Source organism: Podarcis vaucheri (assembly GCF_965113315.1).
Source record: "Podarcis vaucheri genome assembly, chromosome: 4".
In the NCBI taxonomy this organism is placed as follows: domain Eukaryota; kingdom Metazoa; phylum Chordata; class Lepidosauria; order Squamata; family Lacertidae; genus Podarcis; species Podarcis vaucheri.
In genome coordinates this window covers 4,128,969-4,153,310 of record NC_138762.1, presented here as the reverse complement: position 1 = coordinate 4,153,310, position 24,342 = coordinate 4,128,969, and the positions used below count along the sequence as shown (strand labels likewise).

General features: G+C 45.3%; 3 protein-coding genes across 4 annotated transcripts in view; 2 read left to right on the top strand and 1 right to left on the bottom strand.

The window, feature by feature from the left end:
• The window catches only part of LOC309530363 (uncharacterized protein), a 215,866-nt gene that overhangs the window by 98,104 nt on the left and 93,420 nt on the right, over positions 1-24,342 (top strand). The gene's annotated exons all lie outside the window — the stretch shown is intronic.
• Positions 629-19,207, bottom strand: LOC309530406 (uncharacterized protein). Its single transcript, XM_082219356.1, has 7 exons — positions 18,718-19,207; positions 4,432-4,590; positions 3,200-3,692; positions 2,921-3,002; positions 2,556-2,638; positions 2,311-2,437; positions 629-1,798 (listed from the first exon to the last, which is right to left on the bottom strand). Exons 3-7 carry the CDS (start codon positions 3,599-3,601, stop codon positions 720-722), a joined length of 1,773 nt encoding a protein of 590 aa, XP_082075482.1. The 5' UTR covers positions 3,602-3,692; positions 4,432-4,590; positions 18,718-19,207; the 3' UTR covers positions 629-719.
• LOC309531558 (olfactory receptor 51H1-like) lies at positions 22,776-23,738 on the top strand (the record flags this gene model as incomplete). Its single annotated transcript, XM_082221150.1, has 1 exon — positions 22,776-23,738. The coding sequence occupies one exon, from the start codon at positions 22,776-22,778 to the stop codon at positions 23,736-23,738; it is 963 nt and encodes a 320-aa protein (XP_082077276.1).

The window sequence follows — 24,342 nt, the reverse complement described above, 5'->3', positions numbered from 1 at the left end:
AATATTGTCCAAAAGCTCTCCCCCCTCCTCTCCTGCTTCCAAAGGGGGGGGGTTTGCTATTTTTAGTGCTGGTAATTTAAACGTTGAAAATAAACTTTCCAAGGCTTTAGCTTAAGCCTGTTTGCTTCAGACTATTTACAAAAAAGGGAGGCAGACTTCCTGTTTTAAACCTCCCCCCCCCGTTCGTTGCCAAATTCGACTTTTTGAAACTCCAATACTTTGCTTTACTCATGGGTAATTACATTTAGATCCAATTGTCAACAGGAAAAGGCAGCGCTCTCCGGCAACGGCTGTGCGGCTTCACTCCGTGGAAGTAGCAGTCGCTTCAAAGCACCGTGCCACTCACCCCACTTCGCTCCGGATCCCCAAAAACAGGTTTTCCCGCGAGTAGGGGGGGCGCTGATGGTGCCCGCCGAATCCCACGTTCACAGGCTTCACCCGCCTGTGATTTTTGAAGGGTCCCCGCCTTCACCGCAGCGGCAAGACGCAATTCCCACGGAGCGGATTACTCTGATTCAGAGGAAACCCGCCATTGCTGATGGCACAAACCTGGAAGTCCCATTGCCAATGGCGCAAACCCGGAAGAATTAGTGCCTATTCCTACACCCACAGGCCTCAGGAATGTTACAACATAAAAACACAAAACACCTCATGTTAAAAGGGCATTAGATGTCAATCAGCCAAAGGCCTGGTTAAAAAGGTGCGGATTTGACTGGCTCCTAAAGCTGTATAATGGTTTTTCCAACCTTTGTATGGATTCTTTTATGGGAAGTGAGTTTGAAGCTGTTAGTGAAGCTTTTTCCACATTCCAAACACTGATAGGGTTTCTCTCCTGTGTGATTTCTTTGATGGCAAGTGAGACTGTATTTCTTATTGAAGCTCTTTCCACATTCCACACACTGATAGGGTTTCTCCCTTGTATGAATTCTCTGATGCTTAGTGAGATGGGAGCTCTTCCTGAAGCTCTTTCCACATTCCATGCACTGATAGGGTTTCTCCCCTGTATGAATTCTTTGATGGGAGGTGAGACTTTGGCTGTGACTGAAACTCTTTCCACATTCCCCACACTGATAGGGTTTCTCCCCTGTATGAATTCTTTGATGGGAAATGAGACTGTGGCTGTGACTGAAACTCTTTCCACATTCCGCACACTGATAGGGTTTCTTCCCTATATGAATTCTTTCATGAGAAGTGAGATAGGAGCTTGTACTGAAGCCTTTTCCACATTCCACACACTGATAGGGTTTCTCCCCTGTATGAATTCTTTGATGGAAAGTGAGACTGGCGCTCCGACTGAAGCCTTTTCCACATTCCCCACACTGATAGGGTTTCTCCCCTGTATGAGTTCTTTGATGGGAAGTGAGACTGTATTTCTTACTGAAGCTCTTTCCACATTCCACACACTGATAGGGTTTCTCCACTGTATGAATTCTTTGATGGGAAGAGAGATTGGCTCTCTGACTGAAACACTTTCCACATTCCACACACTGATAGGGTTTCTCCCCTGTATGAATTATTTGATGGGAAGAGAGATGGGCTCTCTGCCTGAAACACTTTCCACATTCCACACACTGATAGGGTTTCTCCCCTGTATGAATTCTTTGATGGGAAGAAAGATGCGAGCTCCTCCTGAAGCTCTTTCCACATTCCACACACTGATATGCTTTCTTCCCAATGGGATTTCTTTGATGGGAAGTGGAATAGGAACTTTCCCCACATTCAAGATATTTATTCAGCTTCTCCATTGTGTGGATTTTGTCATGGTCACCTTTGTTCTTGATTTCCAGTCCATCACTATCTGCAATGAAGAGAAATGGATTAGCGCCTCAGGGAGAAATTAAGGAAGATTGCTTGTTAACTCTGGTAATAGAGGAATAACACAAGTGGGTTAGATGGATGGTTTTCTGAAGGGTTGCTTGCATTAATTAACAGGGATCAACCGACATCCTTAGGGGAACCTGTGATTTGATAAGCCTGGCTCTTCTCTCGAATGGATTTTGTTTGGCTCCATCATGGCATCCCTCCATTTCCAATGTCAGTCTTCTCTTTGGACAACCAAAGACTGACGGGAGGAGAAAGAAAAAGTGAAAACCTGACAGAAGCTACTTCAACTTCCCTAAAACTCTGACATTTACAGTTAAAATGGCCTGGGGAGTTCAGACCAGACTGATCCTTGTTTAGAAGCTGCAATATTGTAATCCCAGGTGTCCTAAGGGGGCGCTATTGAGTTCTGTGAAAATACATGAGGTTCATCACAGAGAGCTGTTTTGAATTTAAAAACAGATATTCTGATTGCAAAGAGATCCTTACCAAGAGTGGCCATGATCCCACAATTCTCCTCCATGACCTCCTTATGCAGAGCTCTCTGGTTAGGATCCAGCAACTCCCACTCCTCATCTGTGAAACGAACAGCAACATCTTCAAAGCACACTGGACCCTAAAAGAAAAAGGGAAATGTCCTCCTATGAGACAATAATATTGTTCACCACCACGTCCTGATCTACGACATTGTTCTGCTCCTTGAACTCTGTCCCCACAAGGCAGCTTCCCCTGACCTGATCTGGATCCACAGCTACTGCTTCCTTTCTGTCCCCAAGAAAAGATGGATGAAGAGGTCTTGCGGGCATCATTCTGTCACCTGCAAGAGGAAAAAGGTAAGGGGGAGGCCCAGAGTGCCTGCTTCTCTCACAGGTGAATCAGTGCATCTAAACTACACAGGGGCCTTTGAGAAAGTCTCGTCTGCTGAGTGCATTTGGATATTTGGGTGCATTTCAAATGTTAGTTGTGAAAAAATATATCTCCCCTCCTCTGGGCTCTTAGCCCCAACTATCTCCCCCATCAAAAGATGAAAAGAACCCACAGATGAGTTGGAAAACCAACAGAATGAGAGTAAATGGAGAAAAAGCTCCTTCCTCCTTACCCAGTGGCCTCTCTCTGGTGTCCAACGGGGGCCTCTCTGCCTCAAAGGAATCCAGGTCCATTTCTGCAAAGAGATCCTTTCCCTGAAAGAGAAACAAGGATTCAAAACAGAGAATGACGAGGATTATAAAATGAATGTCAGGGCCAAAAACCTGACGGGTGTTAGATCTCATTTCATGGATGCCTTGCAGAAAAAGAATGGGCCATCAGCAGAACATTATGGGATGTGTTCTGTCCTGTTTGGAGGCCTTGGGAGTATCCAGAGGAAAGTCTCTCTCACCTGCTTTCTCTCCTCTGCCTGACTCAGGAGAAAACCTTCAGCCAGGGCCACCGCCTGGGAACTGGTCTCTGCTCCACACTCCCTCACCCAGCTCTCCATCTCTGGTGGAAGGACAGCCAGGAACTGCTCCAAGATCACCAGGTCCAGCATCTCAGCTTTCGTGTGCCTTTCTGGCTTCAGCCACTGATGGTCAAGGTGGTAGAGTCGGCTGCAAACCTCTCGGGGTCCTTTGGCCTCCTGGCAGCAGAACTGCCTCAACTGCTTGCTCTGCACCTCTGAGCAGAGGGTGTCCTCCTCACCCAGGATCTTCTGCACAGAGTTTTCCCAGAATCCCCCACTGCTCCCAGTTTGGTTGGCATGGCCTCTTCCTGTTCCAGGGCCAGCTGAGCCTTGGTCATCCATCTGTGCTCTTAGGAAGCCCCTGAGAGATCGGAAGGAACCCTTTGGTCTTCTGCCAAGTTCTGTCTGTCGTAGTGAAAAGCTTTAGAAAATCCTACAAAGCAAATACATTGTTCTTCTATAAAGTTTATACACCCTCCTCTCTCGCTTTCCCCCCTAATCACCCAAGAATCCTGCAAAATCCCTTTGTCAATAAATACAGTACGGGGGGGGGGGCATTTCAGATTTTTTTGGCAGCAATGCCAAAATTCTTAGGAATCCAGACAAAGAGGCAGAAGAGTCTATCAGCACCAACAAGAGTAATGTAAAACCTCAGGGCAAAAATGTTAATCCACCAACTTTCTTAAACTTGCAGTGAGAACATCCATGGCTGAGGATGTTCTCTGATGTTTTGGTATGCCCTGACTGCCAAGTATTTGCCTTGGCCGAGGACACAGGTTTTGTGAAAGGCAGAGCAGCATAAAGGAATGAAACAGGGTGTATATATTTTGAAATTTTGTACATCTGTTGAATGTGCCATTTTTGTGATCTGGAAGGAAGTGGGTGAAATCTAAGAGGAGTCAGTCAGTGAATAAAACTCTCAGGCTCCTTTAAGACCAGATGCACTCAGTCCATGTTCTCTGCTTATGGTGATGTTTTATTCTCTGGGCTTGGTCTGACTTACATGTGAAACCCATTTCCGGATTGTTTTATTTAATGCTTTGACGTGTTGCAAACTGCTATGAATTTTTTTCTTTAAAACATAAAGCAGTATAGGAATGAAATAATGACGATAATGAATTGCATTTTTCTTATATTTTAGGATAATTAAACAGGCTGTGTCTGCTACTCACCAATAAGTTGGTCATGCTAAATCTGCCAGGTCAAATCCTAGGTCAATCCCAATGGCAGAGGCAATAAAAACAATGGAGAGTGATTTGCACATTGCACTTTTCGTTGCAGGACTTCCCATTGTGGCCTTATTGGAGTTCACCGATTGGGTCTGCGTTGCTCTGGGACAGGAGGAAGGAAGCCAAAATGACACCGAGTTGGTTCAAAGAAAGAGTTTATTCTGCTCTCCGGATAGCAGAAGGCACTTGCGTGATTAGTCCACAGCAAGTCCAAAGAAATGACAAGTTTCATGCAGTTTATATATCCTCCAGGCACCCTCTCACTCCTCCCCTAGGAGCCCAACCACGTCGGCCTACGTATACAGGTTGAGATCACATATGTTCCTGCTCTGGTACTCTCAACCATAAACGGATCTTCCTTCCTGTACTTCTGACCATAAAAGGATCTTCCTCTTCCTACTCTTATCTGGGAAGAGGTCATAATCTCCGGGAACACGCTTTTGGCGTTTTTCCTGGACATTGGTCTTGTGCGTATTTTGTGGTCAGCACATAAGATAAAGTTCTGACGTGTTTTCTTTGTTCCCCTGCAGAGTCAAGGCCATCCCTTGCCGTGATTGATAAAGGAGAGAACTGTTTATGCAGTTGTGTCCTTATTATGGTTTTGCTGAACAGTTCAAGTTTTACGCATTTAAAAGTGCTCTCTTTTGAAAGAATTTGAAAGATTTCATCTTCCTCAAAGGGTTAACTTCCTACCCATGAGGAGATGGCCAAGAAATTATACCAAATCACCAAACCCTCCAACATTTATCCAGTCAAAACAGGGATGTCCTACTCCAGAAGAAGAAGAAGAAGAAGAAGAAGAAGAAGAAGAAGAAGAAGTGTTAAGTTGTGGGTGAACATATCAGATGACACAGCAATTCTTCAAACAGCTCTTGTTTATTCACAGGCCAGAACAGAACTGAACTGAAGGGTCCAGCCAGCCTGCTTATATAGAGCTCCAGTACAACGCAACTGTAACCACTTTCTGTAACTATCCAATCACTGAACGTCACTTTCAATCCCTTATTTGCATATGTGGACCTGAGTGAAAACTATCTACAGTATCCCCTGCTGGCCCGGGGTGAGGACTTCAGTACATAACAATAATAATAATACTTTCCCACTGGTCTGACTGGGCTGCCCAAGCCACTCTGGGCAGCTTCCAACATTTATAAAAACATATTGAACATCAAAAATTACTTTCCTATAGAGGGCTGCCTTCAGACGGCTCAACGGTTGGATAACTCCATACCCTCCAACTTTTATCCAAGGGGAAAAGGGGCATCCTAAGCAAAAGAGGAACATTCGGGCATCAAATCAGGAACTGGGACCCCTTCTCTAAATCCAGGACTGTCCCCATGAAATAGGGACACTTGGGGGGTCTGCATCACGGACCCCAATTCCTTCCCCACAGGAGAAAGGGAATGTAGTCTACAAGTAACTACAGATAAGAAGAACTGAGCGAAATAACAGAAGTATTGCCTAGCAATGCGAAAGTTGACAAGAAAGCCATCATGGAGGAATTTTGGGGTTTTAAAGACAAGCTGGGGAGGGTCTCCAAGCAGAGTGTGCAGCTTCTGGCTCATATCTTAATCTATGCAGAGTTCTGAACTTCTTGCAGCTTCTCCCACTTAGTACTGCAGAATGAAAAATGGGGGGGGGGGGTTGTTAAGGAGGATGTTGACAAGCTGGAAGGTGGGAAGAGGAGGGTGACCAAGATGATCCGGGGTCTGGAGACCAAGCCTTATGATGAAGAGAAGTTGAAGGAGCTGGGTAAGTTTAGCCTGGAAAAGGGACTGAGACTGAGAGGAGGTAGGATAGCTATCTCCAAGTATATTCAGGAAGAGGGAGCATGCTTGTTTTCTCCTGCTCTGGTGTATGTGCCCCTGCCTTGTGCTGGGGCCTTCCTCCGGCAAGTCACTCACTCGGCCCAGCCTGGCCTGTCCAGCATGCATGTGTCCAGCAACCCACATCCAGTGGACCTGAGGGCATGCTAATGCAATAACAGAGTATCAGCAAGTCTACAAGTGGAGGCATTTTGGCATCACGAAAGCTTCTTTATTTACAAAGCAAAACAACAAACATGGCTAGTGTGAGAAGCAGCTTCACACACGTCTTCTCTGACCAAAAGCAGAGAAGAAAGAGCATAAAACCAGAAGCACATAATACAGAAGTACAGTGTCTGAGTTCCATTCCCACACTCCTATCACAAAGTAATAGGATCACGAGATCCAACAGCAATGAGAAAGTGAAATAACTAACATCTGGTGGCAGGACTCGAACCAATGGCTTCAAGGTGCAAGAAAGGTGTTTCCAACTAAACATCGGGAATAACTATCTGACAGAAAGAAATGTTTGACAGTGGAACTCTCCTTCCTTGGAGGCCTTTAAGCCGAGGTTGGATGGCCATCTGTCACGGTCATTTTGCTGAGATTCCCTTCCAACTCTACAGTTCTATGATTCTCTCAATAAGCAATAACGCTTATTGTCAGTCCACCTCCTCGTTCAGCTTTGGAAAATCATTAGCATGTTTCCTCTCTTGTGTGTCAGACATCTCCAGAGCATACACACCAGAAGAGAAAGTGTGCAGCTAACCCCAAGAGCACCAGGAGGGGGAAGAACTGATGCAACTGAGTGCTGCCAGCGGAGGGCGCTTTCCTGGAGCCTTGTCAGCAGAGAGGGGGAAACGCCGAAAAGAGTGGTTGGGGTTTGCCTGTGGCTCAGCAGTACATATAGTGTGGGAGTGTGCAGCCAGAAAGAACCAAGGACCCTTATCAGGGATGAGCATAGAACCAAGGCAAGGGTGCATGGAGCCACTGCCAGGAAACAAACTGTCCCAGCCCATTCAGGAGGCCATGGGTTGGGAGAAAATGCAATAGACAGGCCTCCGCCAGGACCTGTGATTCTGGGAATTACAATGGGGCAGCGAGCAAGTGTGTATGCTCATAAACTCTGGAGCATCGACTCACTTTATAGATGTGAACTTAGTGAAGAGGTTGGGGTTGGTGATAATGAAATTATTATTCATAAAATAATCCCAAACAGTTTGCTGAAAAAAAGAGAGATTTATAAGTCACTAGCCAAAGCCTTGAAGACAAAAGTGATAAACTACAAGTGGGAATTCCCAGAAGGCATCTTGTTCTTCTTTCAAGGAAAGAGATGAAGTGTCTGTCTGCTTTGGATGTTGATAAGTTCTGTACAAAATACTGGAGAGAGCTAGGGGGGAAGAGACAGCTGCAGGGAGAGGTGGATGAGCAGGATACAACAAGCGTTACTGGCGAAAACTAATACATAGACACCTAGTTTCCTTTTTATTATTGTAAACTAAACTCAGAATAAAGTGTGGAATTTAAAATCATATCATGGAATGTGAATGGACTCAATGAGAAATCCAAAAGAAATAAGGTGGCATACATATTGGAAAAACAAAAAATAATATGTCTCCAAGACACTCATGTAGCTAAGAAGCATAATAGAGTATTAATAAACAAGAAATAAGGGTTGGAATTTATTTCATCAAACAAAAACAAAACAAAAAAAAGAGGTGTGGTCATTTACGTGAAACCAAAATTTGACCCTAAGCTACTCTATAAGGATGAAGAGGGAAGAACAGTAATTGTGGAGGTACAATATAAAGCTGAAAAAATAGTGGTTATTGGGATATATGCTCCAAATGAAAAAAAGGTGCAGTTTTACCAACTGTTGCAGGAAAAAACAATGGACTATCTGGGCCAGAAAATATATTGATGGGTGACCTTAATGGGGTTGCAGAACTGGAACTGGACAAAACAGCTAAAAAACCCCAGAAAGTAAGCAGAGTAAATTACCAAATACTTTTTTTCCAGTTAACTGACCTCCTAGGCTTGAACGATACCTGGAGGTTTAAGCACCCTACGGATAAGGAATTTACTCATTTTCTGATGCCAAAACATCTGCTGGAAGAATTCATGGGATTTGGACTACTAAGAATTTGTTCACTGAGGTTAAAAAAGCTAAAATCCAACCCAGAACTATCTTGGACCATAACCCAGTTCAACTTATCTTAAAAGGGAAAGAAAAGAGTGTAAGGAAATGGCACAAGAACGAAAAATTGCTAAAAGATGAAAAAAATTCTACAAGCGGCTAAGCAAACGTTAAAGGACTACTTTGAATTAAATTTAAACCAAGGAACAGACATTAAAATAGTCTGGGAGGCGAGTAAAGCTGTACTGTACTTAGGGGTTTCCTCATTCAACAAAAGGCTCATCAAAGGAAAATGAAAGAAGGGAAAAAACTGAAATATGGGAGGAAATAAGAACGAAAAAGAATTATTCAATAACCCAGATAATGAAAACATCAAACAAAACAGCAAAGTCCTTCAAACACAATTCTCGATGGTTGTTAATGAGGAATTAGAATGCAAAATCAAATGGCTAAAACACAGATTTTTTGAATTTGGAAATAAGCCAGGCAAGCTCCTAGCCTGGCAGTTAAAGAAGAAAGGGGATGAGAGAATTATCAATAAGATCAAGGTAGACAATAAGTGGATTGATGATCCAAAGGAAATCAATAGAAACTTTGTCAATTATTATAGAGAGCTATATTTTAAAAGTCTGGAATAAACATAAAAAATTGTAGAATTTTTGGAGTACAATAATCTACCTGTAATTCCAAAAGCCAAACTCGCCTTATTAAATTCACCCATTACGGCCCTTTAAGTCCAACAAGCGATACAAAGATCACAAACAGGAAAGACCTCTGGCCTGGATGGACTCCCAGCAATATATTATAAAAAGCTGGAAGAAATATGATTTCTACCCCTTAAGGACACAATGAACGATATATTAGGCAACGGGATTTTACCAAATTCCTAGAAAAATCAGAGCCAGCAAATATTGCTAATTAGAGACTGATCACACTCCTAAATAATGATAATTTTTCTCGGATATTTTGAAATCTAGGCTTAAAATAACCCTTCAAGAAGTCATTCACAAAGACCAGACCAGGTTCTTTCCAGGACGACACATGCAAGACAACCTCAGATATGTTACCAATGTCTTAAGAGTATCTCAATTTTAAAATAAATAAGCCAGCCATGATAATGTTGACTGATGCAGAAAAGGCATTTGACAACATTTCATAGAAGTTTATGAAAGAGCTGTTGGAAAAAAATGGACTTCGGAGATACTTTCTGTAAGGGGATTAATGCCATCTATGCGGAACAGAGAGCAACAATGATTATAAATAGTGATATTACGGAAGAATACCCAATAAATAAGGGAACGCGTCAAGGCTGCCCGTTGTCTCCCCTAATATTCATTCTGATTTTGGAAGTTCTAAATAAGTTGATACAAGAAGATAGTAAGATCAAAGAAATAACATTAGGAGAAAGAGTGTACAAAGTAAAGGCATTCGCTGATGACCTGCTTGTAATGACTCACAACCCAAAAGAGAGCCTTCATAGATCAATTGAGATACTGTAATAAAAAATTTCAGCAAGGTGGCAGGCTTCAAACTGAACGTGTCAAAAACCAAATTACTAGCTAAAATATATATCAAACCAAGAAAGAGAAGATTTGGAAAGAACATTTGGATTAAACATCTGCCAAAAGGCTAAATATTTGGGCATCTGGATAACCTCAAAGAACATCAACTTGTACCAGGATAATTATGCGCCAGCTTGGACCGAAATTAAAAGAAATTTGGATATCTGGAGCAGACTGAAGTTATCCTTTTCAGGAAGGGTCTCTATGATAAAAATGAGTGTGCCTTCCAAACTCGTTTCTTTTTCAAGCAATCCCGTCTCAGGGAATGGAAATAACATATTTCAAAATTTATCTGGCAGGGAAAAAGACCCAGAATAAAACATCTACAGTGGTACCCTGGGTTACAGATGCTTCAGATTACAGACACTTCAAGTTACAGATGCTTCAGGTTACAGACTCCGCTAACCCAGAAATAGTATCTCAGGTTAAGAACTTTGCTTCAGGATGAGAACAGAAATTGTGTGGCGGCCGTGGGAGGCCCCATTAGCTAAAGCGGTACCTCAGGTTAGGAACAGTTTCAGGTTAAGAATGGACCTCCAGAATGAATTAAGTTCTTAACCTGAAGTACCACTGTAATTCTAATTGACATTAAGGATAGAGGAGGCTTTTCCCTACAGATGTAAGATTGTACTATGAGGGGGCCTGTCTCACTTGGTTAAGGGATTGGTGCACTTAGGAACCCAGACTTACTATACCTAGAAGGATATAACATCAGGTATGGTTGGCATGCGTACCTGACCTATGGGAAAGCTAAAGTACACAACGATTTTACGAATCATACCATCAGAAAATCCCTATTCAACGTCTGGGAGAAATATAGAGACCTTCTAGAACCATGGTGGATCTCACCAAGTGAGGCACTAGCTGTGAAGAGGAAGAATACAATTGGAAATTGGCCCACCTATCAAACATTACTAAAAGGGGAAGGAAATGAATTAAAACAAAAAACGTTTGAAGAACTAAGAAATCAGGTGACTGGTTTCAATACTATCAATTGCTTGAAAGATTTGAGGTTGATAAAAAGAAGGGATTTGCGGTAGAAAACACAAGATTTGAAACAGATTCTATTAACTCCAAAATTAAAACTCTTTCTAAAACTTACCAACTCCTCCTTGAGTGGGAAGTCAAGGAGGAGGAGGTTAAGTTGGCTATGATCAAATGGGCCCAGTATATGGAAACATCACTGCTGCAGACACCCAGATTGTTGACATCACATGATGTGCCTATCTGTGGGAAAGAAGAATTTCCCAGGACGTTCACAGGCTGGATAAGTCTTTGTGAAGAGTGTAACTTGAAACCTTCCATTTGCGCATGTTCAGGAAGTTTGTCAGACCTGCTATAAGAACTGAACTGAAAGGACGTGTTTTTCTCTAGTGCTGTAATGCCAAAAATAAACATCATATAAATAGATTTCTGACTTGTTTTCTTTCCCCTGCGGAAGCAGGAGGGAGGGGTTGTGCATTTTACCCACTCTTGGGAAAATGTCGCCTATCAAAATCTCCCTGGTCTATCTGGATGTCAGCCAGAGGAGCTTACCGGTATGCAAGCTCCGAGGACAGAGAGAGGGGCCAGCCTCTGTGCAGGGGGCTTGCAATCCAACAAAACCCAGGTCATACCATAGAGATGTCCCAATGGGAGAACCTATGGAAGGTAAATTGGAAGTTTACAGCTTGCTACTCTTAGGGAAAACCTGCAAAAAATGTTGTATCACTGGTATTTGACGCTGCATATACTCTCCCACCCCTTCATGGATCACTGCCTTGCTGTGGCGAAGGGGCTTGAATAACTCAGAGAAACTATGAGCTATGCCGTGCAGGGCCACCCAAGGTGGACAGGTCATAGTGGAGAGTTTTGACCAAATGTGATCCACCTGGAGGAGGAACTGGCAAGCCAATCCAGTATCCCTGCCAAGAAAACTCCATGGACAAAGACAACAGGCATATAAAAGTTTATGATGCTGGAAGATGAGCGCCTCAGGTCGGAAGGCGTCCAACATGCTACTGAGGAAGAGCAGAGGACAAGTACAAGTAGATTCAGAGCTGATGAAGCGGCTGGGCCAAAGTCGAAAGGACGCTTAGTTGTGGATATGCCTGGAAGCGAAAGGAAAGTCCAATGCTGTAAAGAAAAATATTGCTTAGGAACCTGGAATAGTAAGAACCATGAACCTTGGTAAGTTGGATGTGGTCAAAAATGAGATGGCAAGAATAAACATTGACATCCTGAGCATCAGTGAACTAAAATGGACAGGAATGGGCGAATTCAGTTCGGATGACCATCATATCTACTACTGTGGGCAAGAAACCTGTAAAAGAAATGGAGTGGCCCTCATAGTCAAGACCCAAAGAGTGGCGAAAGCTGTACTGGAATGCAATCTCAAAAATGATAGAATGATCTCGATACGAATACAAGGCAGACCTTTTAACATCAAGGTTTATGCACCAACTACTGGTGATGAAGAAGCTGAAATTGACCAGTTCTATGAAGACTTACAACATCTTATAGAAGTGATACCAAAGAAGGATGTTCTTCTCATTATAGGGGAATGCTAAAGTAGGGAATCAAGAGATAAAGGGAACAACTGGCAAGTTTGGCCTTGGAGTTCAAAACGAAGCAGGGCAAAGGCTAATAGAATTCTGTCAATAGAAAAAGCTGGTCATCACAAACACTCTGTTCCAACAACACAAAAGACAACTCTACACATGGAAATCACCAGATGGGCAGCATCAAAATCAGATTGATTATATTCTCTGCAGCCAAAGATGGAGAAGCTCAATACAGTCAGCAAAAACAAGACCTGGAGCTGACTGTGGCTCAGAACATCAGCTTCTTATAGCAAAATTCAAGCTTAAACTAAAGAAAGTAGGAAAAACCACTGGGCCGGTAAGATACAATCTAAATCAAATCCCTTATGAATACACAGTGGAAGTGAGGAACAGGTTTAAGGATTTAGATTTGGTGGACAGAGTGCCTGAAGAACTATGGATGGAGGCTCGCAACATTATACAGGAGGCAGCAATGAAAACCATTCCAATGAAAAGGAAATGCAAGAAAGCAAAGTGGCTGTCCAATGAGGCCTTACAAACAGCGGGGGAGAGAAGGCAAACAAAATGCGAGGGAGATAGTGAAAGATACAGGAAATTGAATGCAGATTTCCAAAAAATAGCAAGGGGAGATAAGAAGGCCTTCTTAAACGAGCAATGCAAAGAAATAGAGGAAAACAATAGAATGGGAAAAACCAGAGATCTGTTCAAGAAAATTGGAGATATGAAAGGAACATTTCGTACAAAGATTACCATAATAAAAGACAAAAGTGGAAAGGACCTAACAGAAGCAGAAGACATCAAGAAGAGGTGGCAAGAATACACAGAGGAATTATACCAGAAAGAGATGGATGTCTCGTACACCCCAGGTAGTGTGGTTGCTGACCTTGAGCCAGACAGAGCCAGAGTGAAGTCAAATGGGCCTTAGAAAGCACTGCAAATAACAAGGCCAGTGGAAGTGATGATATTCCAGCTGAGCTACTGTATTTTTCGCTCTATAACACGCTCCCAACCATAACACGCACATAGTTTTTAGAGGAGGAAAACAAGAAAAAAAATATTCCAAACAAAACAGTGGATGTATGATTTTTGTGGTTCATGCTGTGGCCACAGACATGTGATCTGACAGTGAGTTTGGGGTAGCCCAATGCAAAAATCCTGAGGATCCATGTGGATCTGTGCTTTGTAACCACATTTTTGCACCACTGCGGCCCCAGGCAACAGTGGGTGCATGATTTTTTTGGTGCAAGCTGTAGCCATGGACATGCTATGTGATCTGATGGTGAATTTGAGGTGACCCAGTGCAAAAATCCTGAGGATCCGTGTGGATCTGTGCTTTGTAACCATGTTTTAAGTGGGGAGGGAAGGAAAAGCACTCAAGGGACAAGGAACATGCATGGGGTGAGTGGAGAAGGATGCTGTTAATAATGCAGAAGAGGGGTATAAGAGGAGAAGGCTCTTATAAGAGGAGTGGGGAGGAGAGAGAGACAGAGAGCCTGCTTGCTTTAAAGGAGCCAACCAGACAGGAGCCGCTTACACTCGTGTAAGCGGCTGCTCTCCTCTCCTGCTTTGCTCCTTTAAAGAAGCAGGCTCTCTGTCCCTCTCTCCTCCCCACTCAGCGGCTCTTCTCCCCCTTTGCTGTTTCAAAGTGAGCCACGGAGGAGGGAAGGAAGGGGAACCATGGATCCTCTGCTCATGACTGCAGCAGATCCCCCCGCCACCCGTAGGCATTTCCTCCATAACACGCACAGACATTTCTCCTTACTTTCTAGGAGGAAAAAAGTGAGTGTTATGGTGCAAAAAATATGGTATTTAAAATTTTAAAAGATGATGCTGTTGAGGTGCTAAACTCAATATGCCAGCAAGTTTGGAAAACTCAGCAGTGGCCAGAGGATTGGAGAAGATCAGTCTACATCCCAATCCCAAAGAAGGGCAGTGCCAAAGAATGCTCCACCTACCTCACAATTGCACACATTTCACACGCTAGCAAGGTTATGCTTAAAATTCTACAAGGAAGGCTCAAGCATTTCGTGGACCGAGAACTCCCAGAAGTGCAAGCTGGATTTAGAAGAGGCAGAGGAACCAGAGACCAAATTGCAAACATGCGCTGGATTATGGAGAAAGCTAAGAGTTCCAGAAAGACATCTACTTCTGCTTCATTGAGTATGCAAAAGCCTTTGACTGTGTCGACCACAGCAAACTATGGCAAGTACTTAAAGAAATGGGAGTGCCTGATCACCTCATCTGTCTCTTGAAAAATCTCTATGTGGGACAAGAAGCTACAGTTAGAACTGGATATGGAACAACTGATTGGTTCAAAATTGGGAAAGGAGTACGGCAAGGCTGTATATTGTCTTCCTGCTTATTTAACTTATATGCAGAATTCATCATGCGAAAGGCTGGGCTGGATGAATCCCTAGCCGGAATTAAGATCGCCGGAAGAAATATCAAGAACCTCAGATATGCAGATGACACAACCTTGATGGCAGAAAGCGAGGAGGAATTAATGAACGTTTTAATGAGGGTGAAAGAGGAGAGCGCAAAATATGGTCTGAAGCTCAACATCAAAAAACCGAAGATCATGGCCACTGGGCCCATCACCTCCTGGCAAATAGAAGGGGAAGAAATGGAGGCAGTGAGAGATTTTACTTTCTTGGCCTCCATGATCACTGCAGATGGTGACAGCACCCACAAAATTAAAAGACGCCTGCTCCTTGGGAGAAAGGCGATGGCAAACCTAGACAACATCTTAAAAAGCAGAGACATCACCTTGCCAACAAAGGTCCGTATAGTAAAAGCTATGGTTTTCCCAGTAGTGATGTATGGAAGTGAGAGCTAGACCATAAAGAAGGCTGAGCGCCGAAGAATTGATGCTTTTGAGTTATGGTGCTGGAGGAGACTCTTGAGAGTCCCATGGACTGCAAGAAGATCAAACGTATCCATTCTGAAGGAAATCAGCCCTGAGTGCTCACTGGAAGGACAGATAGTGAAAAGATGGTTTTACAAAATAACAAAGACAGAATTATGCAATGTTTATTAAAAGGGACAAAATATGGAGAGGGTGGGAAGTCATAGGTTTGTGAAGAAAACACCTAATCGAAATTGTATGTATCTTTTGTGACCATTGATACCTTCATTGGATTAATAGAAATGGTTATGATTGAATGTTGTACATATATAAGAAACGAACAATAAAGCATTAAAAAGGAAAGGACTGGGGAGGGAGGGGCCATGGCTCTGGAGGACCTGGCCCCCTCTTGCTTCCTGTCCTCTCTAGGAAGGCAGCTCAGTTCCCTTTAACCCTTGCCAAGCCGAGCGCGCCCAGCTCTCTCCTTGGCGTTTTTCTCTCTTGCACGCATTGCACACTTCCAGAGATGCTTGGGGGGACGGACGGACGCCTCCTACTTTTCTATCCTTCTAAAGTTTCCCCATAGGGTAACTTTGGGTCAATAGCATATAATTTTTTGTGACATACAAACTACATGAGAAGATTCGGTCTATTACTCTTTATCATTTATCATTCCTAGGCTTCTTGTTTACAAAACCACAGTGGAAAGTTATTCCAGAAAGAGAATAAAAAGACAACAAACACACCTAGGACCCAACCGGAGCTGCATCTTGACAGCAGGATCAGGCCACGACCAGGAGTCCTGGCTTCCTCCAAAAAGCCTGGAACTGTACTTGGCTAAGGATGCTGAGAGTTGCTAGGAGACCCCCCCCCCATCCCTAGGAATGGTAGCTCAGTGGGGGACGGGGGATGGAGAGAGAGGGTCTCCCAACCACTCTCAGCACTGGGGGGGGGGCTGCCTCTTTCACCCCCAGCCCAGGTTTGCTTCCTTCCCAGCAGGTCTTCTCCTGCCTTGGATGGTGAGACCTTCCCTGATTCTCAGCAGGGCTTTCTGTTCAGTCTCCAAACATCCTCTGGGGGCTGGCATGTCTGAATGGGCGCAAGTGTGCCAGCCAGGATGAGGCCAGAGGGTCCCTCTTGCGTCCAGCCTCCTCTGACCACAGGGCAACCTGGTGCCTCTCCTGCCTTTCGCCCCTGCAGGACAGGAGCACAAAGAGCCAAGCTCTCCTCCTGGGGGATTCAGGAGCCCCCATCGCCCTCTCCTCCATGAACTGGCCCCATCCTCTTTCAAGCCACCTGGGTTGGTGGCCCTCCCTGGCTCCTGCGGGAAGGAGTTCCACAGTTCAACTCGGCACCTCCATCTTCCAAAAGGATTTATTGATTTATTGCGGATGTCTGGGTTGTTTCTTGCAGTTATCTATTAGCCAAACGTTTCTGTCTGGCTGCAGCCTATGCTAATAGACGTGGCTGATTCCTAAATCTGAAAGGAGTTTATTTGCGTGACGGCGGGACGCGGGTGGCGCTGTGGGTAAATCCTCAGCGCCTAGGGCTTGCCGATCGCATGGTCGGCGGTTCGAATCCCCGCGGCGGGGTGAGCTCCCGTCTGCGGTCCCAGCTCCAGTGTGGTGTAGTGGTTAAGAGCGGTAGTCACGTAATCTGGGTAACCGGGTTCGCATCTCCGCTCCTCCACATGCAGCTGCTGGGTGACCTTGGGCCAGTCACACTTCTGTGAAGTCTCTCAGCCCCACTCACCTCACAGAGTGTTTGTTGTGGGGGAGGAAGGGGAAGGAGATTGTTAGCCGCTTTGAGACTCCTTAAAGGGAGTGAAAGGCGGGATATCAAATCCAAACTCTTCTTCTTCTTCTTCTTCCTGCCAACCTAGCAGTTCGAAAGCACCCCTAAAAGTGCAAGTAGATAAATAGGTACCGCTTTCTAGCGGGAAGGTAAACGGCGTTTCCGTGTGCTGCGCTGGTGCCGGCTCGTCAGAGCAGCTTCGTCACGCTGGCCACGTGACCCGGAAGTGTCTCCCGACAGCGCTGGCCCCCGGCCTCTTAAGTGAGATGGGCGCACAATCCTAGAGTAGGACACGACTGGCCTGTACGGGCAGGGGTACCTTTACCTTTACCTTTCCCCTGACACACAGACGCCTTCCCAAAGCGGCAAGCAGCGCATTTATACTGTTGCAGGAATTTATGTATAGGTGGTGGTGGTGGTGGAGTTTTGCCCCTCCAGCAGATATCATACACATGCAGCCCAGTACCAAAATCAGCACAATCCCTTTTATGACTTGTCCCCGCAAAACACTTCATCACAGTTTCTTCCTATCTTTACAAAGGGCCTCTGCTGCACGATACCAAATGTAAGAATTCACTGCTCAATGCATCTATGTACTGGCTCACTGGGAAAACTCTCCCATTCCCACCACCCTTCTGAGTAATACCCCTCCCCACCTTCTCACTATATAGAAGGATCTGGCAACTTCTGTTTCAGTGTATCTGAAGAAGTGTGCATGCACACGAAAGCTCATACCAAGAACTAACTTAGTTGGTCTTTAAGGTGCTACTGGAAAGAATTTTTTTATTTTGACTATGGCAGACCAACACGGCTACCTATCTGTAACTGGGAAAACTCCAGAAATTCCTATAGACATGTGAGCTCAGCTCCTCAGCAGCCCCTCTGCCTGAGGGATAATCCCTGGCATCCTGATACCTGAGTGCCAGACAGGTAGCCATTCTAGAAATAACAAACCCAGATGGAGACAAAAGGGTGGGATGAACTTGGCTGGGAAACAGGGAAATGTAAGTATCTATTTTGTTACATTTGATGGGTGTTTGGTGGAGGGCAAGGGGAACCATGGGGCAGCGTCCAGGATGCTCAGATTACTGCCACCAGACCTCCCCTTTCACGATGTAACCGGGATGTATGAGTGATGTAGTTTGGGGGGGGGGTGTAACATGGGGATGAGCAGCTAATCAAAGTTTGGGTTCTCTTTTGTTTGGGGCTTCCATCTTGTTCCACCTGGTGTCAGGTGGGAGTCCTGCCATGACAGTCTTCAAGAAAGACCAAGCCTCCTGGCTGCTGTTTTGCTCTTGTATTCCTGGCTGGTGTCCTTGTTTTTTTTGTCCAAGGGAGCCTCAGATTTCCCCATTAACAATACAAATGCAGAATATACAGTACTGTAGTTGCGGACCTCGTGCGATTTCGCTCCTCCCTGGCAGGACCCCCTGCTCCCTGGGGCTCCCCCCCCACATGAGCCACCCTCCCCTCGGGCAGCCCTGGGACCCCCCCCCTTCTCCCCACTGCACCCTCCTGGGGGGGGGAGGAGGAAGAGACTCACCAGATCCCCGTGGAAGAGAGCAAGGCAGCCTTTGCAGCAGAGGAAAGCAACCCCCCCCCCCGCCGCTTGCAGGAAGGGGAGGGAGGGGCTTTTCCTCTGGAGGACCTGGCCCCCCTTTACTTCCTGTCCTCTCTAGGAATGCAGCTCGGTTCCCTTTAACCCTTGCAAAGCCGAGTCCCCCCTGCTCAGTCCTCTCTGCCTTTTCTCTCCTGCATTGCACAATCCCAGAGATGCTCCTTTTGAGGGGACGCTCTTGCTTGGTCTGTGATCCGCTCCCTCCCTTGGCCAGAAACTGGAGGAAGAGGTTGCAGGGAAAAGGGGTTTGCAGGAAGCAAGGAACCTGATCCTAGACTGGGAGGGAGCCCCAAGGGTCATCTATTCCAGCCCCCCTGCAAGGCAGGAATCTCAGCCACAGCATCCAGCCTCTGCTTAGAAACCTCCAAGGAAGGAGAGTCCGCCATCTCCCAAGGGATTCTGCTGCTCTTCCCGTCAGAAGGTTCTCCCTGCTCTTTAGGCAGCAGCAGAAACTGCTTCCTGGTCCTCTGGGTCCCTTCTTCTGGGTGCTCCCTCCCCTCTAGGGCAGGAGAAAACAAGCTGGCTCCCTCTTCCATGGGTCAGCCCCCCAGATATTGAGAGGTGGCTCTCAGGTCTTCCATCCATCCTGTTACGGAGATTAGGGGGGCAGTTAAAGTTGTTAACTGTTACAAATATTATGCATAAAGGTATTCCTTCGACTTGATAGCACAGGGAAGTTACCTAGCTTTAACAATAATATAAAACCAACTCCTTTGCCAGTTTCCTCCATTTCAACACTATTTTGCCCTTGGAAAAAGGACTCTTTTCACTGCCACCTCCCCAAGCCTGAGGACATGTAGACACACCTCCTACCCCACGAAGTGCCCAGAGGAGACAATTGCTGAGCTGATTGTTGGCCAAGGCAAGCCTAATCCCAACACCAGACCTACCAAGGGGTCCAGACATGCAAAGGAAGTTCTATTGTGCTTTGGGTGGTGGGACTTCAGAGGTGTTTGCCTCTGCTAATCTTATACCTGAGTCTTGCCCTGCCATTTCTGCTTATGCTAATCTTGCACCAAGGACTTGTCTGGACATCTTTGCCAAGGTTAAACTAGTGTAACCCTTGTCTACCCCTCCCCTTTTGGGACATATCGGTGATGTAGCAATGATGTAGCAATGAAACTATATGAACTGTATTCTGGGATATGGTAGGAAAGTTTTAAAAGTCCTTGTCATCCCATCCTTGGGGTTCAAAATTCCTCTTTGAACCTGTTGCGCAATAAACCTTGGTCTACAGCTATTTGCTCCGGTTGGTGGCTGGACTCCTTCCTTTATTCCGCAGGACCCGTTGTCTCTGCCCGACGAGCTGGGTGACTGAGCAGCCTCACACCTAGATTTTTTCCATAACAAGCCAGATCTCAGCTGAGGGAGGAATAAGAAGACATGCTGTTCCTGCCTCTCCTGGGAATGGAGGCCCCACATGCACCCCAATAAATATTCCTGCGGGTTTTTAGCTGCCTTTCAGTTCCTTGCACCGCCTAGTCCAGGACAACTTGGCCACAATAAGGAAATTTTGCCTATGGTACAACTATTTTCCACTCACCCATTTCGACTTATGGTGACTGTTATGTACTGAGTTGAATAGGATCCAAAATGCAGCAATCTGATTGGTCCTAGAACAATAGGATTCAGAATGCAGCAGTCTGATTGGTCCTGGAACAATAGGACCCAAAATGCAGCAGTCTGATTGGTCCACAGGAGCCACCCAATCCAGCTCCAGGCGGGAGTGAATCCACAACCTGATTGGCCTACAGGAGAATCCCAGAATTAGCCAATCACGTGGGGCCCATTGTGTAAATAATGTATATAAAGCAGACATTCTGGGGGAACTTCCATTCCTCCTCACCACTAAGAGCTGAATAAAGAGCATGAAATCCACTCTCGACTCTTGAGTATATTTCAGTGACCAAGTGTCCAGCTTGGCAGAGGACAGTCCTCTGTTTGAAGGGCTATCCCAGGCATGGCCAATCTAATGATAAAGAACCACCGGGAAGGAGAACATCAGGGACCTTGAAGATGCCCATCCACAGCTGCACTGGGAAAGTAGACCGAGCAGAGAAGCACACCGGTCACCTAGTCTCTCCCACTATGGAGAGAAAATGTACAGTATTTCTACTTAAGTTACCATTCTCATTTCCAAATTTGCACCTCGCTCTTTACATCTTACCTTTTTGCATCCTAAGTGCTGCAAGCATCTAGAAACCATTTTTGTTAGAAAGCAAGGGGAGAAAGAACCAGGGGTCTCCTTGGACCATATCATAAAAAATTAGCAAATGTAAGTTGGAGAAATCTCTGCTTGTACAGATTCTAGGCATACAGTCTAATTTGCCTGTCCCCATTGCAATCCAAGCACAGCCCTTCCTTTGTTGAATGAGGAGGTTCACTCCAAATTGTGGAACTATTTGAAGTCCATCCCCATCCCTACTTTGCTGTGATGTGTGTGACTCCAAAACTTTTAGAGGTAGGACCCCCCCCCCCGGGTTGAGCGGTTCAATCTTCCCTCAGTGTCTCATGGCATAGATGGTTTCCATTCAAGCCAGCTCCCCCGCCTGCCCTCCTTCATTCCACCCTCTTTTGTTCTTCCTCCCACCCCCCACAAAACTAGCCAAACATTTGTAATAAGGTCTAAAACCTGAGGCTCCACAAGATCCTCAAGGAGGTGTGATATCTCAGCATGAAGGGTTGCTGGTAAGGAAGGGCATAGGTGTTGTTCCAGAAAGTATGGATTGGATAGGTTCACTTTTGAATGCGAACAGAATCAAATTTCTCCCCCACTGGGTCACATCTCCTTTGTCTATCCTTATGAAAGAGAGGAGCACACACAAGATTTCCAGAACATCTGGCCCAGATCTGAACTCCAGGACCTTGCCCAGGAGCTTTAGAGATTTCTGAGTAATTGCCACCAGGTTTTCAGAGATCTCCTTCCCCTGAGACAAAGCAGTTTTCTGGCAGTTTTCAGACAGCCTCACTCCCAGAGGGGAAACGTTTTTGTCAACACCATAAAAAGCACAGGGATAATCTCTCCTGTTCAGTTTTAATTCTGATGTTGCTTTCAGTTTGCGTCTGTGTTTATGTCCACTTTGCATTGCAATTTTCACCTTTCTTTTTCTGGTCACTGGGTACTTGTAAATAGTAGACTATCAACCTGTTCCGAGCAGGAGGAAGAGAAGTGTCAAAGAGGTCACCAAGTCCGCTCACAGACTGATATATGCATCTGGGATGCCTGGTGGGTCCAACAGGAAGGATGTTTGTGGAGACTTCATCTGTGGAGCCTAGATGCTTCAAAGGCAAGGTGTGTTTAGGGAACGCCCTGTGGGTGGCCCCTCAAGAACAATTGGTTTGGGATGTTTAGATTTCTCAGCTCCCAGTTCAGACCTACAGCCGCTACACAAATCAGTGGTGGAGGGAGTGTCCCAGTTTCCCTTTCAGCTCAATCAAACTGGCTTTAGGATCCTTGAGCTACACAAATGATGCTACACTCCCATCAGGCTGCAGAATAGAGTGGAAAAAGCAGGGTTGCCCCACTGATTTGCTGAAAGACCAGCTCCCATCCGTTCTCCACAAGAGAGGCTGAGGAGACATTCAAACAGGCTGCCACAGGTAGTCTCTGCAAGAACTGTAGCTTTAAGTGCGGAATAGCTTCTTCTGCTTCCCTCCCCAAGCATTTCTCTGTCACATCATTTTATATAGAAACCTAAGAGCAGAAACTCTCTTACTATTGAACTTCAGAAGCCACTTTGGCAAAAGTGTGGATTAAACTGTGTAAATAACAAATGAATAAATCATAAAATTGACACTGGTTGGGCTTAGAAGAGTGAATCATATGACAGTTGGAATATTTCTTTCTTTGAATGTGTTTTGAGGCTGTAATACAATGTCTGATGTTGGACTAAACTAGGACAGAACCTTTAAAATCGTACCAGATTTCCAATATCCATTTGACTTTTATTCCTTAATACCTTTCCACCAAAAGCACTAGGTGAATGATGTCCTCCATCACCAGATTCAACGACAGCCTTGTGAGCCACCAAACCTTTGTCCTGATTGGCATCCCTGGGATGCAGGAGAAGAACTCTTGGGTGGCCTTCCCATTGTTTGTGCTCTATGCCCTGACTCTGCTTGGGAACATCACTATCCTCTATGTCATCAAGACTGACCAAAGCCTCCATGAGCCCATGTACTTCTTCCTTTGCCTGCTCGCCTGCTCGGATCTGGGCCTCTGCATGTCCACCATGCCAACTATGCTGGGGGTCTACTGGTTTGACTCTGGGGAAATCCCACTCAATGGCTGCATCAGCCAGATGTTCTTTATCCATATATTACAAGCAATAGAGTCTGGCATTCTTGTGGCAATGGCTTTTGACCGCTTGGTTGCCATCCGTGGTCCCCTGAGATACAGGTCACTGCTCTCAAATTCAGTCATTGCAAAAATAGGTATAGCTATCTTGTCCAGAGGTCTCTGTGTCTGCTTCCCGTTCCCCTTTCTCATTAAACGGCTCCCTTTCTGCAGATCCAATGTCCTTTCTCACTCCTACTGTCTCCACCAAGATGCCATGAAGTTAGCCTGCGCAGACACAAGAGTCAACGTTTTATATGGTTTGATCGCAGTCATGTGCACAGTACTGTTGGATGCTCTCGTCATTCTTGTATCTTATATTCTGATCCTGAAGACAGTTTTGAGCATTGCTTCTCGAAAAGAGTGTCTGAAGGCTCTCAACACCTGTGTGGCCCACATTTCTGCCATCTTGATCTTCTACGTCCCAATGATTGGCATCACAGTGGTACATCGATACGGGAAGCACCTTTCCCCCATTGTCCACATGCTGATGGCCAACATATTTGTTGCGGTCCCACCACTTCTCAATCCTTTTGTGTACAGTGTGAAGACCCCGCAGATTCGGCAAAGGATATGCAACATATTGCACCTGAAAAGAACTAGGGGTTGATATTTCTCCCAAAGGAGGATTCTGCCATAAGAGGAAGATAAAGTGTTTGTGTTTTATTATTAGGGATAAATGGATCCATCCTATGTCACTTCTGTATCTGTGTGCCCTTTGTGCCTTTGTGTAATAAGGGTGGGAAGCTTCTCCCAGTTGCTGTGCCAGTGGCAGGCACTCAGCAATACCTCAGCACTCCAAAGTCCCCAATGGTCTACTGTCTTGCCACAGATGATGAAAGATTTCTGGGGTGATTTCTGCACCACTTCTGAGCCTGCGGTGGGGGCAGGTTTTGCCAGCACCTAGGTATGCCTCTGCCTCTCTCATAACTAGTCTGCTTTGTCCTTTCCTCAATTTTATTTCCTTACAAAGGAGCCTAAACAATGCCACAGGTTCCATAGAAAATATAATCTATGCTTACTTACAAGTAGGGCTCCAAGGTGCTGTCAATTTACCTTTTGATGTGTATTCTTTAAACCAAGGGGTTTCTCCCATCATGTTGCTGTTCACATTTGGCATTAAAAGAAATGGAATTCATTTTGTAGGTTCTTCTTCTTCAACCTGCTGTCTCGCTTCAACCTTCTGCCCAAAGGGAAGCAGAAGTCCCACCGTC